Source organism: Leguminivora glycinivorella, chromosome 25 (assembly GCF_023078275.1).
Source record: "Leguminivora glycinivorella isolate SPB_JAAS2020 chromosome 25, LegGlyc_1.1, whole genome shotgun sequence".
Lineage (NCBI taxonomy): Eukaryota > Metazoa > Arthropoda > Insecta > Lepidoptera > Tortricidae > Leguminivora > Leguminivora glycinivorella.
In genome coordinates, this window is record NC_062995.1 from 9059076 (window position 1) to 9071594 (window position 12519).

The 12519-nt window shown below is 39.1% G+C and overlaps 2 protein-coding genes across 3 annotated transcripts in view; one reads left to right on the forward strand and one right to left on the reverse strand.

Annotated features, from left to right (window-relative positions):
* LOC125239397 (lysosomal alpha-mannosidase-like) overlaps positions 1-12519 on the reverse strand; it is a 60788-nt gene that overhangs the window by 21502 nt on the left and 26767 nt on the right. Inside the window, 1 exon segment of the mRNA XM_048146967.1 lies at positions 11322-11442. Within this exon segment, the coding sequence (XP_048002924.1) occupies positions 11322-11442 (121 nt within the window).
* Positions 1658-9641, forward strand: LOC125239402 (cytosolic beta-glucosidase-like). Of its 2 annotated transcripts, XM_048146973.1 has the most exons (5): positions 1658-2300; positions 3810-3998; positions 4817-4925; positions 6382-6626; positions 9335-9641. In XM_048146973.1, the coding sequence occupies exons 2-5, from the start codon at positions 3988-3990 to the stop codon at positions 9486-9488; spliced, it is 519 nt and encodes a 172-aa protein (XP_048002930.1). In that variant the 5' UTR covers positions 1658-2300; positions 3810-3987; the 3' UTR covers positions 9489-9641. The 2 variants fall into 2 exon arrangements, with proteins under 2 accessions (XP_048002930.1, XP_048002929.1); XM_048146972.1 differs by lacking the exons at positions 3810-3998; positions 4817-4925.

A 12519-nucleotide genomic window follows, 5' to 3' on the forward strand; every position in this document is an offset into this window, starting at 1 on the left:
TAATAATAGTGATTTTAAAATTTTATTGATAAAATAACGAGAAAAATATCATGGCGCTAAAAATTTTCTGTTTCCTCTTGAGGTCCGAAACCTTAAGGTACCCTATTGACCATATACATAGACCGTGATTAACTTTTTGGGTGAATCTACGTAAAAGCAAAGAGGATCGAGTATTAAAGAGAGTTACTGTCAAAGTAAAATGTGTAATAACAGTGCATATACTGCCATCTCTCGACACAGGCTTAAAACTTTTGAACCTCAGTTTTGACAATTTGGCCAATATTCAGCTCGATATGTTTTAAAATGTCAAATATTAATATTAGTTCCATCTAGCTGAGCGTACCCCAAAGGTGTAATGCCTTCTAGGCCACCGTACCTTTTTCTGTATGGTACTGAGGTACGTTTTTTTCCTAGACTTTATCTGTCTATACGAAGTTATATAGGTCTTTGGTAAAAGTAACGTGAGTCACGACTTCATCGGGTGTTTATTTGAACTACAATGCATATATTGGGAAAGGAACATGCCATAAAATCGTGACTCATGTTTCTCTTGACGCGAATTGACCATTTTGATTTTTATCGAGCTCCCGATATTTATTTTCAACGCGGTTACATGCATCACGGAAAACCATCCGTCCGTCCATCCGAACTATGAGTTAAGAGAGCCTGGGGTCCGCTTTGACAACTAATCCCAAGATTTGGCGTAGGCTGGACTCATCGTAACTAAACTTTTTGATTAAAGTGCTTCATCAGTCGATGGCATCGCGATAAAGAAGTTTCCTAAGGAGTTTTTATTTGGAGTGGCTAGTTCTGCCTACCAGGTCGAAGGGAGCTGGAACGTTGATGGTGAGACTACAGTTTACCTAATTTTCACTACAGAAAAAGAAAACATGGAAAAATACCAAGCACCATGGTTTTTTTTTCTAAATATGTTTTTATTTCAGATGATCAATTAATACAACAGTAACGGTTTTTCATTTGTAACATTTCAATAACAAGAACGTACATTTTAAATCGATAAACATTCAGTATACAAACATTTATTGGGGAATCCCCGATGTGGCGTGGAGCGTGGAGAGGCGGTGGTGTTGCCAACAGCAAATAGCGATAACTATTCGTACTAACTAAAGATTGTGTAGTATTAGTTTTATAAAACCAGAAATTAAAGTTATTGAATTAAATTTGTTTAATAGTTAACATAAAGTCTTAAATACCGTATAAAAGTTTTAACTGTTCTGCAAATTTTGATATTTCGACCTTTTGAAACAAAACATACTCAAACAAAACTGTTTTTTCACGGTTTTTTTAATGTTTTTTTTTTCAAGCCAGAAAAAAAATCGTTTTTTTTTTGCAACCCTACTACAGATTATAGAGGAATAAGTAAGGGAAGAGTTGTAACTCCATACATCAGTAAATGCGAGTTATTTGTATAAGTAGATAGGCATAGTTACAGTGACATCTAGCGACAATCACTCGTCAAATAGCGAGAATTATCAGTACCCGATACGAGGTGTTAACAGTGTCCCGTCTGCCAAAAATGTAATATTAGAACAGTTGACAACTTTATATTACAAGCAGAAGGAATTGAAAATAGAATACCAAGGTTTTTTACTAATATTTACAGTGTTTACACAGGTAAAGGCCAATCGACATGGGACTACTACCTCCACAAACAGCCCGACATAGTGGAAGATTGCACCAATGGGGACATCTCCACCGATTCCTACCGCCGCTTCCATCGAGACATCCAAATGCTAAAACATCTAGGCATCAAAAGCTACAGATTCTCCCTATCCTGGACTAGAATCCTTCCAGATGGAACTACCAATAGGATAAACCCACGGGGGATCGCTCATTATCGAAAATTCATAGACTTATTGTTACAAAATGATATAATACCACTTGTAACTTTATACCATTGGGATTTACCAGTTTCTTTCGCTAAAAAGGGCGGCTGGTTACACAAAAACACAGCAGATAAATTCGGAGATTACGCAAGAATAGCTTTTCTTGCGTTCGGCGATAAAGTAAAGCATTGGATAACGATAAACGAACCTTTTATACATTGTTTTTCAGCTACGGACTAGGGACGCATCCTCCTTTGATAAAATCGCCTGGGAAAGGATTCTATGAGTGTGGGAGGAATCTTCTGCTGGGGCATGCTAAAGCTTGGCGTATTTATGATGAGGAGTTCAGGTTTCAGGGGGGAAGTGGGGTTGGTTGTGGATGCTCAATGGCCGATAGCTGCTAGTAAGTCGGAAGAAGATGAAGAAGCTGTGAAGGATTATTTGGCTTCATATGTAAGTACACTGAGAGAAAATACAACCAGTTTTCATGTTCGTTCAACAAGTTTTTTGGTTAAAATAGCGCCTACGTGCTCTTTGGTTCAAACAACAAGCTACTTGTCATTTGAATCGGCAATATATTTGAATCAACAAGTCGATTTTATAAAAACAACCTGACACATATTGTTTTAAACATACGTTTGGCTGATTCAAACGGATAAACCGCAACAAGTCGAACTTGTTAAATTCACAATGCAAATTTCTCTCAGTGTAACCTATTTATTTAGATGGTGAGATAACTCATGACGGGGTGGCTATATAAATTGGCAATTCTTTGCAAAAAATAGACAGATAGATAAATATTATAGGATATTCTTACACAGATTGACTGAGGCCCACGGTAAGCTCAAAAAAGCTTGTGTTGTGGGTACTCAGACAACGGTATATATCATATCATCATAATCCTCCTTGCGTTATCCCGGCATTTGCCACGGCTCATGGGAGCCTGGGGTCCGCTTTGACAACTAATCCCAAGATTTGGCGTAGGCACTAGTTTTTACGAAAGCGACTGCCATCTGACCTTCCAACCCGAAGGGTAACTAGACCTAATTGGAATTAGTCCGGTTTCCTCACGATGTTTTCCTTCACCGAACAGCGACTGGAAAATATCAAATGACATTTCGCACGTAAATTCCGAAAAACTCATTGGTGCGAGCCGGGGTTCGAACCCGCGAATACTTAGGTACCTAAATAGCTCACGTAGGACCTTTTGTTTGTTTCTATTGCCGAGAGCTCATCACTTAATCGCTTCGGCTGGCACCAGTGGCCCGTTTCTCGAAAAGTACAAGCCTTGTATTACAAGTGTGTTTCCATGACAACCCATACGATTTGACAGTTCGCGCACTTGTAATACAAGGCTTGTACCTTTCGAGAAACGGGCCCCAGGGGCCCATTTCTCAAAACTAAAAGTTACAAGTTACAATCGGAAGTCTCTTTCCAACTTGTCATATTAGACATTGACAACCACTTGTAATTGTAACTAGTAATAGTGAGTACTATCGTACAGTATGGCCACTCCCGCTCCCCGCTGAAAGTGCCGCCCACTCCCTCTCGGTTACTTCATAGTTACCGCCTGTCAAAAACGCGAACAGTTTACCTGTCATATTTCACTCATAACAAGCATAATACGCGTTCACCTACACGAGCTTAAACTGTGTGCTAAGAATGCGCCTCTTTCGTATATTTGATCACCAGTGTCCGAGGTGTACCCAGGGGGCCGATTTTTGAACCTTGGCCATTCGATTTCGTGAAATCCGTTCAACAATATCTCGACTGCTACCGATTTCAATTCTACTAACAGAATCGAAAACGAGTGGTCTAATATCACTACTTTTAGAATTACTAGCCGTCCTTTTTCAAAAATAGCATTAGGTACGTCGTTTTCCACAGACTTTCGAACGGCGAATTCGTGCGTTCAAAATTCAAAAATCGATCCTCAGTGCCTAAACATGGTGTTTATTTTAGATCGGACAATACCTAGACCCAGTTTTCAAGGGAGACTACCCTCAACGTCTGACAGACCGCGTGGCGGCTGCCAGCGCCGTCAGGACACAAGTCGAGACTCCGACCTTTCAGTACAGAGGAGAAGGAATATATAAATGGAACTTATGATTTCGTTGGCATTAATCATTATAGCAGCGTGATGGTGTACAGGTAACTTGCTCCTGCTTTCAGTGCCAAAGAGGATTGAGTATTATAGAGAGTTACTGTCAAAGTAAAATGTGTAATCACAGTGAACAGACAGCCATCTCTCGGCACAAGCTTAAAACTTTTGAACCTCAGTTTTGACAATTTGGACCATATCCTTAGCTTGATATGTGTTAAAATGTCAAATTTAAATATAGCGCCATCTAGCCGAGCGTACCCCAAAGGTGTATCGCCATCTAGGCCACCGTACCTTTTTCTGTTTGAGGTACGTTTTGTTCTTAGAATTTATCTGTCTATACGGAATTACATATGTCTTTGCCAGTGGCCCATTTCTCGGGGTTACAATTTATAAGTAGTAATCGCAGCGTGTTTTCAGTCAAAGGAAATAGTAAATCCGATGTACTTAGATATGTTTAGGAAACTCAACGATAGAGGGCGTGAAAAATAATTACAAGAGAGCAAGGTTCAACGCTAGGTTGAAGAAGTGCAAGTTGTTCGCTAGATGTCACTGTTACCCCCGCAAACTGGGTAATGACTTGTTGTCGTAAAATGTTTAAGTATTTTTTGATGTCCACATTTTTAGCTAGATGTCGCTATACCACCTGCAAACTAGGCTACGATTATAGATTATTGGTTAATTATTAGAATACAATAGAATAATTAAAATAAAGTGCACCCCATAAATTTACAGCAGATTTGATGCGTGAAGACGCTAGATGTCACTACAAATAACTTGCATTTACTGATGTATAGAGTTACAACTCTTCCCTTACATTCCTCTATGCATGTACCTAGACATACAACAAAGCATTTCTAAATTACAGAAACGAGTCAGTGACAGGAATGTATGAATCTCCGTCTTTCTATGATGACGTCGGCATCGGCCAATACATGGATGACTCGTGGCCTGCCAGCTCGTTGGACATGATGAGAGTAAGTGGAAGCCGGCAACGCACTTACAACCCGTCTGATGTAGACACGGCCGGTGGCTTATCAGGCGATCCATGTAGTCGTTTGCCTCTTATCCACTAGGCTTGTGCCGTTTCGTTCGTTGATCGGAACGCTCCGATCTCGTTCAATCGCTCCCACGAACTAGTTCGCTCTTTTAGGTCTTTTGCTCATTTAGTTCAGCCAGACCAGCGACCACTGCGGTCGGAAAGATCAGAACGAATGGGACCGAATAGTGTCAAAATGATACGAATAGTCCATAGATAGTAACATTCCGGGCCGAAAGGTTGTAAGTAACCGAAGTTTAATATGAAAACTTGACTTTTTTTTGTTGCTCTGCTAAATAGCTCTCGCTCTCGGTCACACATTCGTTCTCGATCCAAACTGCTCGCGCTCGCCGATCCTATACTGAACTAAATGAGCAAAGACCTATTCTCAGACCACGGAAAGATTCAGTTCATTTCGGTCATTGATGGGATTTTATTCCTAACAGTTCATAGTTCGTGAACGACACAAGCCTATTATCCACACTAATATTATACATGGGAAAGTGTATGTGTCTGTTGGTTTGTTCGTCTTTCACGGCAAAACGGAGCGACGAATTGACGTGAGTTTTTAAGTGGAGATAGTTTAAGGCATGGAAAGTGACATAGGCTACTTTTTGTCTCTTTCTAACACGAGCGAAGCCGCGGGCAAAAGCTAGTATCTCATAAATAAGTTTTTTTGCAAAAAAAATATTTTTGGCTCGAGCTTTTATCGCCGACTGTACCTTTCTTTCAACAGTCATCTACTGCTCTCCGAAACGTTTCTAAAAAACCCCTTACTCGATTGGGATACGTTTCATAACAGAGTTCCTATGACCACCTTTCTGCTCCATCATCAGATCAGCTCCATGATACCATAATATTGCATTGTCACGTGATTTACATATGTTTGCAAAAATTTCAGCTCAATCGGAAACCGGGAAGTGGGTCAAATTTAGCTTCTACGTTTTGACCCAAACTAACATACTTAACAAGGCAAGTTGAATTAAAGCTTGAAATAACCTAACCACAAAATAAAAAATCTGAAAAAGCCCCCGACCGCGACATAGTAATAGACCGATTTTCATGAAACATGGCTAAGAACACCCCCGACATACTCAGCTTTCAGACAAAAAAAACTAAATCCAAATCGGTTCATCCGTTCGGGAGCTACGATGCCACAGACAAACACACACACAGACAGACAGACAGACAGGCAGACAGACAGACAGACAGACAGACAGACAGACAGACGGACAGACAGACAGACAGACACGTCAAACTTATAACACCCCTTCGTTTTTGCGTCGGGGGTTAATAAAATTAGCGTGACTCGGGAGACCGTAACCATGGCAATAACAGACAAGAAAGAATTGATTCACCCATTTATTTTATTAACCTGTAACTTTCATTCTCAGGACTACGCCCCAGGATTCCACTCCCTACTCCTATACCTTAAGGACACCTACAACAACCCAATCATCGTCATCACTGAGAGTGGGTTCCCCCTATCACCAGCCGAAGACCTTGGTGATGAGAAGAAGGTTGATTATATGAGGAATTACTTGAACGCATTGTTGGACGCGAGAGCTGATGGTGTTAATTGTATTGGGTACTTCTTTTGGTCACTGATGGATAGCTTTGAATGGGCCAGCGGGTATGGGTAAGTATTTATTATCAATCAATCAATCAAAATATTATTTCTTTAAATACGGAGCAATGGTCAAAAATGTACAATATTCATCTTAGTCTAAATATCAGAGAAATTTATTGGTGCAATAATAGTACATTGTGCAACAAGGGGAGGAAGTTGAATATTACTAACGAGTGTAAGTTAAATCGCGACGGCTTGCCGGCATTGAGGTATAATGTACTAGAGAAGACACGGCGAACAAAAGTTTGCGCCACGAACATAAGTCCAGTGGACTTATGTTGCCTCAGTCAGTCTCTGCGCGTGGTGGGAGGAGGTTGTCTCTGACTGCACACAAATAAAATGAAAAAATGCCTTCCTGTGCTATAAGATACTGTTGAAGCCATACGAGAAAATCTAATAAAAGTGACGGTGTCACATTTCATCGGTTAGTAGACAAGCTATTTTGATCTAACTTAATTTAAGTAATTATTATAATGAAGGGACGGGCTCCTTAAACGCGATGCTATGGCCGCCATTTTGACAACTGGAATCATAGATGAATCGCGCAGACATGACATGTAGGTAATAAGGTATAATAATTGTGATCATATTCTGTTTTCAATATATAATATAAAAATATTTATTTCAATTTATAGTTTTGAATATTATACGGTTCTAATACGAATTTTAGTCGAAAATATTATACAATAAGCATGATTTTGAATTATAATTCTCATTATTGACGAAAAATAGTGACACCAAAACTGAAATAGTATTTAATGCAACCGATGTTTAAGGGAGGTAAAACAACGTGAATGGCGCGATTATTATTCTGAGTGACAGAAACTTACAAAACTAATTTTATTCAAAGAAAATTAAAATTTATGAAAAAAACAATTACTTATTTTTATTTCACTGAGTAGAAATTAAATATAACACAATGTATAATAGTGCTAAAAGTAAACTACTTAGTATTTCACACACAAAGTATAAAACAAAGGTCTACACTAAAAGTGTCGCGTCTAGGTGGTCAAGTCTTACTCTATGACACGGTTCGCTTCACGCGCATGCGCCTCGCGCTGCCGCCGCTGCCGGTCGGCGCACAGAATATGTTCGAGTTGTCATTTCTAGTACGTAGTACATAGTAGTTCAATGCTTGCCGGAGCGATTTAAAGACTCGAGTTAGTAATATTCATACTCCCCGAGTTACACACAATGTTTTTCATCACATTTGAGAGAAAAATACAGAGGAAATAGTCATAAGGCAAAACCTTCAACCGGCGGCGTTGCGACCAGTAGGTAATGTATCTTGATCTACATCAGATTATTCATATTAAATCCATTGTTTTGACAACAAACACTTTTTGAACGAAAACAAACACGAAAATACTGCATATAAATTAAATGCAACGTCCAAAAAAGCATATAAATCATATAATTGAACTAAAATTGTACTTATTTCTCATTTAAATATTTCGATCTGTTGTACTCTCCGTTGCTAGGCAACGGTGGGTGCCTCGCGTACGCACGCGGTCAAGCGCGAGTAGAGAGCATATTGTCAGATTGTAAATTATAACAATTTATCTGAGTTAAATTTTACGAAATAAATGCAAAACACACTGAAATAATTGTAAAACATAAATAAAATGCATTAATCATACCGTATAATATATTTTATAGCTTAATAGTAAAATTTTGGTTGTGCAATAAAAATCCTTGGCAGATTTAAACATCTCCTTTGCCTGAAGCATTGTACGGATTGTATTAATTTTTAAAACTAAATCCATTATTCCCTTGGGAATAAAATAGTACATTATGCTTCAGTACACGTAGACGCAATGATACCTTTAAACAGCAAATGTGATGAAAACAATATTGTTTTTACCACACCAACTGGTAAAGATCAATTTTGCTATTCGAAAACGGATAGCAAAATTGCATTTTATCCACAAGAGCGCAAAATAATTTCATACAAATTTTAAATTGATGATTTAGTTTGATGTTTTATAGTCAATATTTTGTTCGTGCTGGTGTGGTGAAAAATTTTGTGTTTCACTCGGTGGCAAAGTTTGTTTAACCTATGTGCCTTGAAACCCTCGCAACGCTAAGATTCCACTTTTTGAACCACTCGCTACGCTCGCGGTTCAATATTGGAATCTTACGCTTGCTCGGGTATCAATATTGGCACGTGTGGTTAAACAAAAACTTTGCCCCGTTGTAAAACAAATAACTATTTAAAACTACATTGAATTAATAAAATTATATCAATCTAAATTGTATAAAAAGTACTAGTCTAAAAACTTCTAGAATAAATTCTAAATGTCAAAAAAAAAATTATTTAGTAAGTAGTAGTAATAACATTAGGAATTGGTAAAGGCTGTCACACACGTGTTCCGTAATTATCTTTTCTTTAATAAGTCTAAGTCTATAACCGTAAAAGTTGAGATGCTTGTTTCTTAGAGAAATTAATGGTATTTGATCTAAAGAAGATCTAAAGTTAACGGAATTCAATAAAAACAGGGTGTACGAATAAACTAACAAAGCGGCTTTCTAGCAATCGACAAAGTGGGACGTTTCCCGTGCACACTCACAAATCAAGAGTGAACAGGCATCTTCTGGGCGAGCTCACTCCATCGTAGGCCACGTCTTTGCCTTTGGCTAGTCTGTGGCCAAGAGTAAGCCCATTTATAATAATAAAAAAAATGTTGAAATTAACAATAACATCTATAATGTTTCAGGTACAAATTCGGCCTTTACCAAGTGGATTTCGAGAACCCTCACAGAAAAGCGACCGCTCGCAAATCGGCGCTAGTTTATAAGGAGATCATACGCACTGGGATGATAGACGCAAGATACGACCCCGACCCGTATTGTAATACAACTGTTTTTTAAACTTGGTTGGAGTAACTCATAATATTCGATATATAAGATGATATGTTAATAATAACCACAAAATTACAATTTTGAAAAAACCCCCGACCGCGACGTAGTAGACCGATTTTCATGAAACATGGCTAAGAACACTCCTGACTAACTCAGCTTTCACACAAAAAAAAATCTAAATCGGTTCATCCGTTCGGAAGCTACGATGCCGCAGACAGACACACACACAGACAGACTGACAAACAGACAGACAGACAGACACGTCAAACTTATAACACCCCGTCGTTTTTGCGTGGGGGTTAAAAATAATTTCCCCTCACTATGGCGAGGAAACTACAACGCAAAAAATGCGTTTTCCCCTCACTAGCTCGGAAACACGTGTTTTGTCCTTTAATACCAGCGGGTAAAAACGCATTTTATCCACTAGTGGGTAAAGTAATTTGACCTTGAATAAAGTCAAATTAACTACTTTAAAATTGATAAAAGTAGGTGAATCTAGCAATAAAGATGATTTACCACCTGTGGAACTACTGGAAGCAGTGATAAACGCATTTTTTGCATTGTAGTTTCCTCGCTTTAGTGAGGGGAAAAGTTTTGTGTTACACTCGGGTGCAAATGTATTTTACTTCTCGTGTGTTAAAAAACTCGCAAGTTCAGGATTCTATTCTCGAACCACTCGCTTCGCTCGTGGTTCAACTATAGAATCCTTTCACTTGCTCGTTTTTCAATTCCACACTCGGCGTTAAAATACAACTTTGCCCCCTTGTATAACAAATAACTATTATCCCTGCTTCCAGTAGTTCCACAGGTGGTACACTTATATGGTATAACTATGTATTGATATCCGACTAGTACAATATAACTAGCAAACTGTATAAAACATATAATAAATTACTTTTATTCTTTTTTGAAGGGATCACAGTTCTAACCTAACCTAACCTACTTTTCTGATAGCAGTACATATGTTTAAGGGTCATAGTTCTAACCTAACCTATTTTTCTGGTACCAGCGTGTTGTGTGTAGGGGTCACAGTTTTAACCTACTCCACTTTTCTTGTAAATGATGGATCTAATTTATTGTAAAAAAAAATTATTCTAACTGTGCTTTACACACGACTGTAACTGTGCTTTACCAAATTATTTATTATAGGAAATAAGCATTATACTCAAAGTATGTTATACAATATTCGGTTATTCGAAAAAATGATCATTATATTAAATAAGAATTATACAATTTGTTCGTATATTATTTGTTATTATAGGATTCAATAATTATATCAAATGACCGTTATAACGACTAAAAATACATCAAAAGCCGACGGCCGCTAGTTCGCGGCCCATAAAGTTTGACGACCTTTTCATAGCGCAATAGAACTCAATGTCGCATGCAGTCCGTTGATAGGTCATTGACTGTGAGCCTTCTGTACTTGTCTATAAACGAAGAAACTGACTAACTGACATATCAACGCAAAGCCGAAACCGCTGGTCCTAGAGACTCCAAATTTGGCACGCAGGTTAATCATAAGGTGTAGAGGAGCACTAAGAAAAGATTTTTCAAAATTCACATCCTAAGGGTTTGAAATGGGGGTCCAAAGTTCAACATTTCAATAAGATTGATACGCGGGAGCAGCGGAAAAAGCTAGTACTTTTAAATATTCTGTGTCAAAACTAACTTGACACATTCACTACTAGACCAAAACTGGCCCACTACGTCAGAATCCGGTGGTAATTTATAACCGGCCGCGTGTATGTCGAAAACCCACCCTGCGGGTTTTCCGGCACCTGAGTAAAGTTTACAGAGTGCCCGCCAGACGGGATCTTGGTCAACTAAGAGTACACTTACGTGAAAGCCTGGTTCCCGATGATATAAGCGTCGTCTACAGCCCGCGACACGATACGCTCGTAGTCGTGTGTCACGTGTTGCTTCTCTGTGCCCGTTATGGCGTCGTGATGTTGCATCATACCTGGAAAACAATCATTAAATAAATAAGAGTTTTGAATGATTCACGGTTATTTTCATTAGACTTATATTGACCGGGATATAGACCGTGATTACCTTATTGATTTTTGTCGAGCTCCCAATATTTCGACGCAGTTGCATGCATCATGATCACGGAAAAAAGTAATCACGGTCTATATCCCGGTCAATATAAGTCATTAAATAATGTCATATACAAAGAAAAAATTACCAATGCCTCCAAGTGTTCCAAGCTGGATTCGAACCAGCGTACTCCGTTAACCGGACGGATACCTCAACCACACGGCCATCGGTCATCTTCATCATCATTTCAGCCATCGCCCACTGCTGAGCATAGGCCTCCCTTCGTGTACGCTACTCATCCCGGTCCTGGGCTAATCTCATCCAGAAGTGCCCCGCAGTTTTTCGGATGTCGTCCACCCAACGAGCCAACGGATGCCAGGCGCTTCTTACATCCGAAAGCGGCCACCATTCGGTCAACATTTTGGTCCACCTGCCATCACTCTGCCTGGCAACATGCCCCGCCCAATTCCATTTGAGTTTGGAAATGACGTCACCCACGTCCCGCACCTTGGCGCGGCGTCGGATCTCGACATTCCTCACTTGGCCATCGGTACACGAAAGCAAGGGTCGAAATTTTCAAGCATATGACACAATTACCGAGAGCTTGGAGTCCCCCACATGTAATATCAGTAGAGGCACAGAGGATTAAACAAGAAGAGAGTTGTAACTCAATACAAGTGACATCTAACGTCAATCACGCGTCAAACAACGTAAAATATCAGTACTGCTACTTATCAATAGCTGTCGCGACTTACGAAGAGTCTAATGCTCAACAATTTTTAGATAACATTACAATAGTATTAATCAGCATTCTGTTTTCGATTCCTTCTGCTTGTAATATAAGTTGTAAACTGTTTTAATATTAATTTTTGGCAGACGAGACACTGTTGACACCTAGCGTTGAGTAATGGTTAGTGTTTGACGCTAGATGTCACTACAAATAACTCGCATTTACTGATGTATGGAGTTACAACTCTCTCCTTGCCTAATTCCTCTATGG

What these genes read in the sequence shown, in the direction of transcription:
- LOC125239402 (XM_048146972.1), top strand. Translation starts at nt 2,130, where the DNA reads ATGAGTGTGGGAGGAATCTTCTGCTGGGGCATGCTAAAGCTTGGCGTA. An exon ending in AGGATTATTTGGCTTCATAT is followed by an intron (nt 2,301 to 6,381) that starts GTAAGTACACTG and finishes TTTCATTCTCAG; the next exon opens with GACTACGCCCCAGGATTCCA. An exon ending in GAATGGGCCAGCGGGTATGG is followed by an intron (nt 6,627 to 9,334) that starts GTAAGTATTTAT and finishes ATAATGTTTCAG; the next exon opens with GTACAAATTCGGCCTTTACC.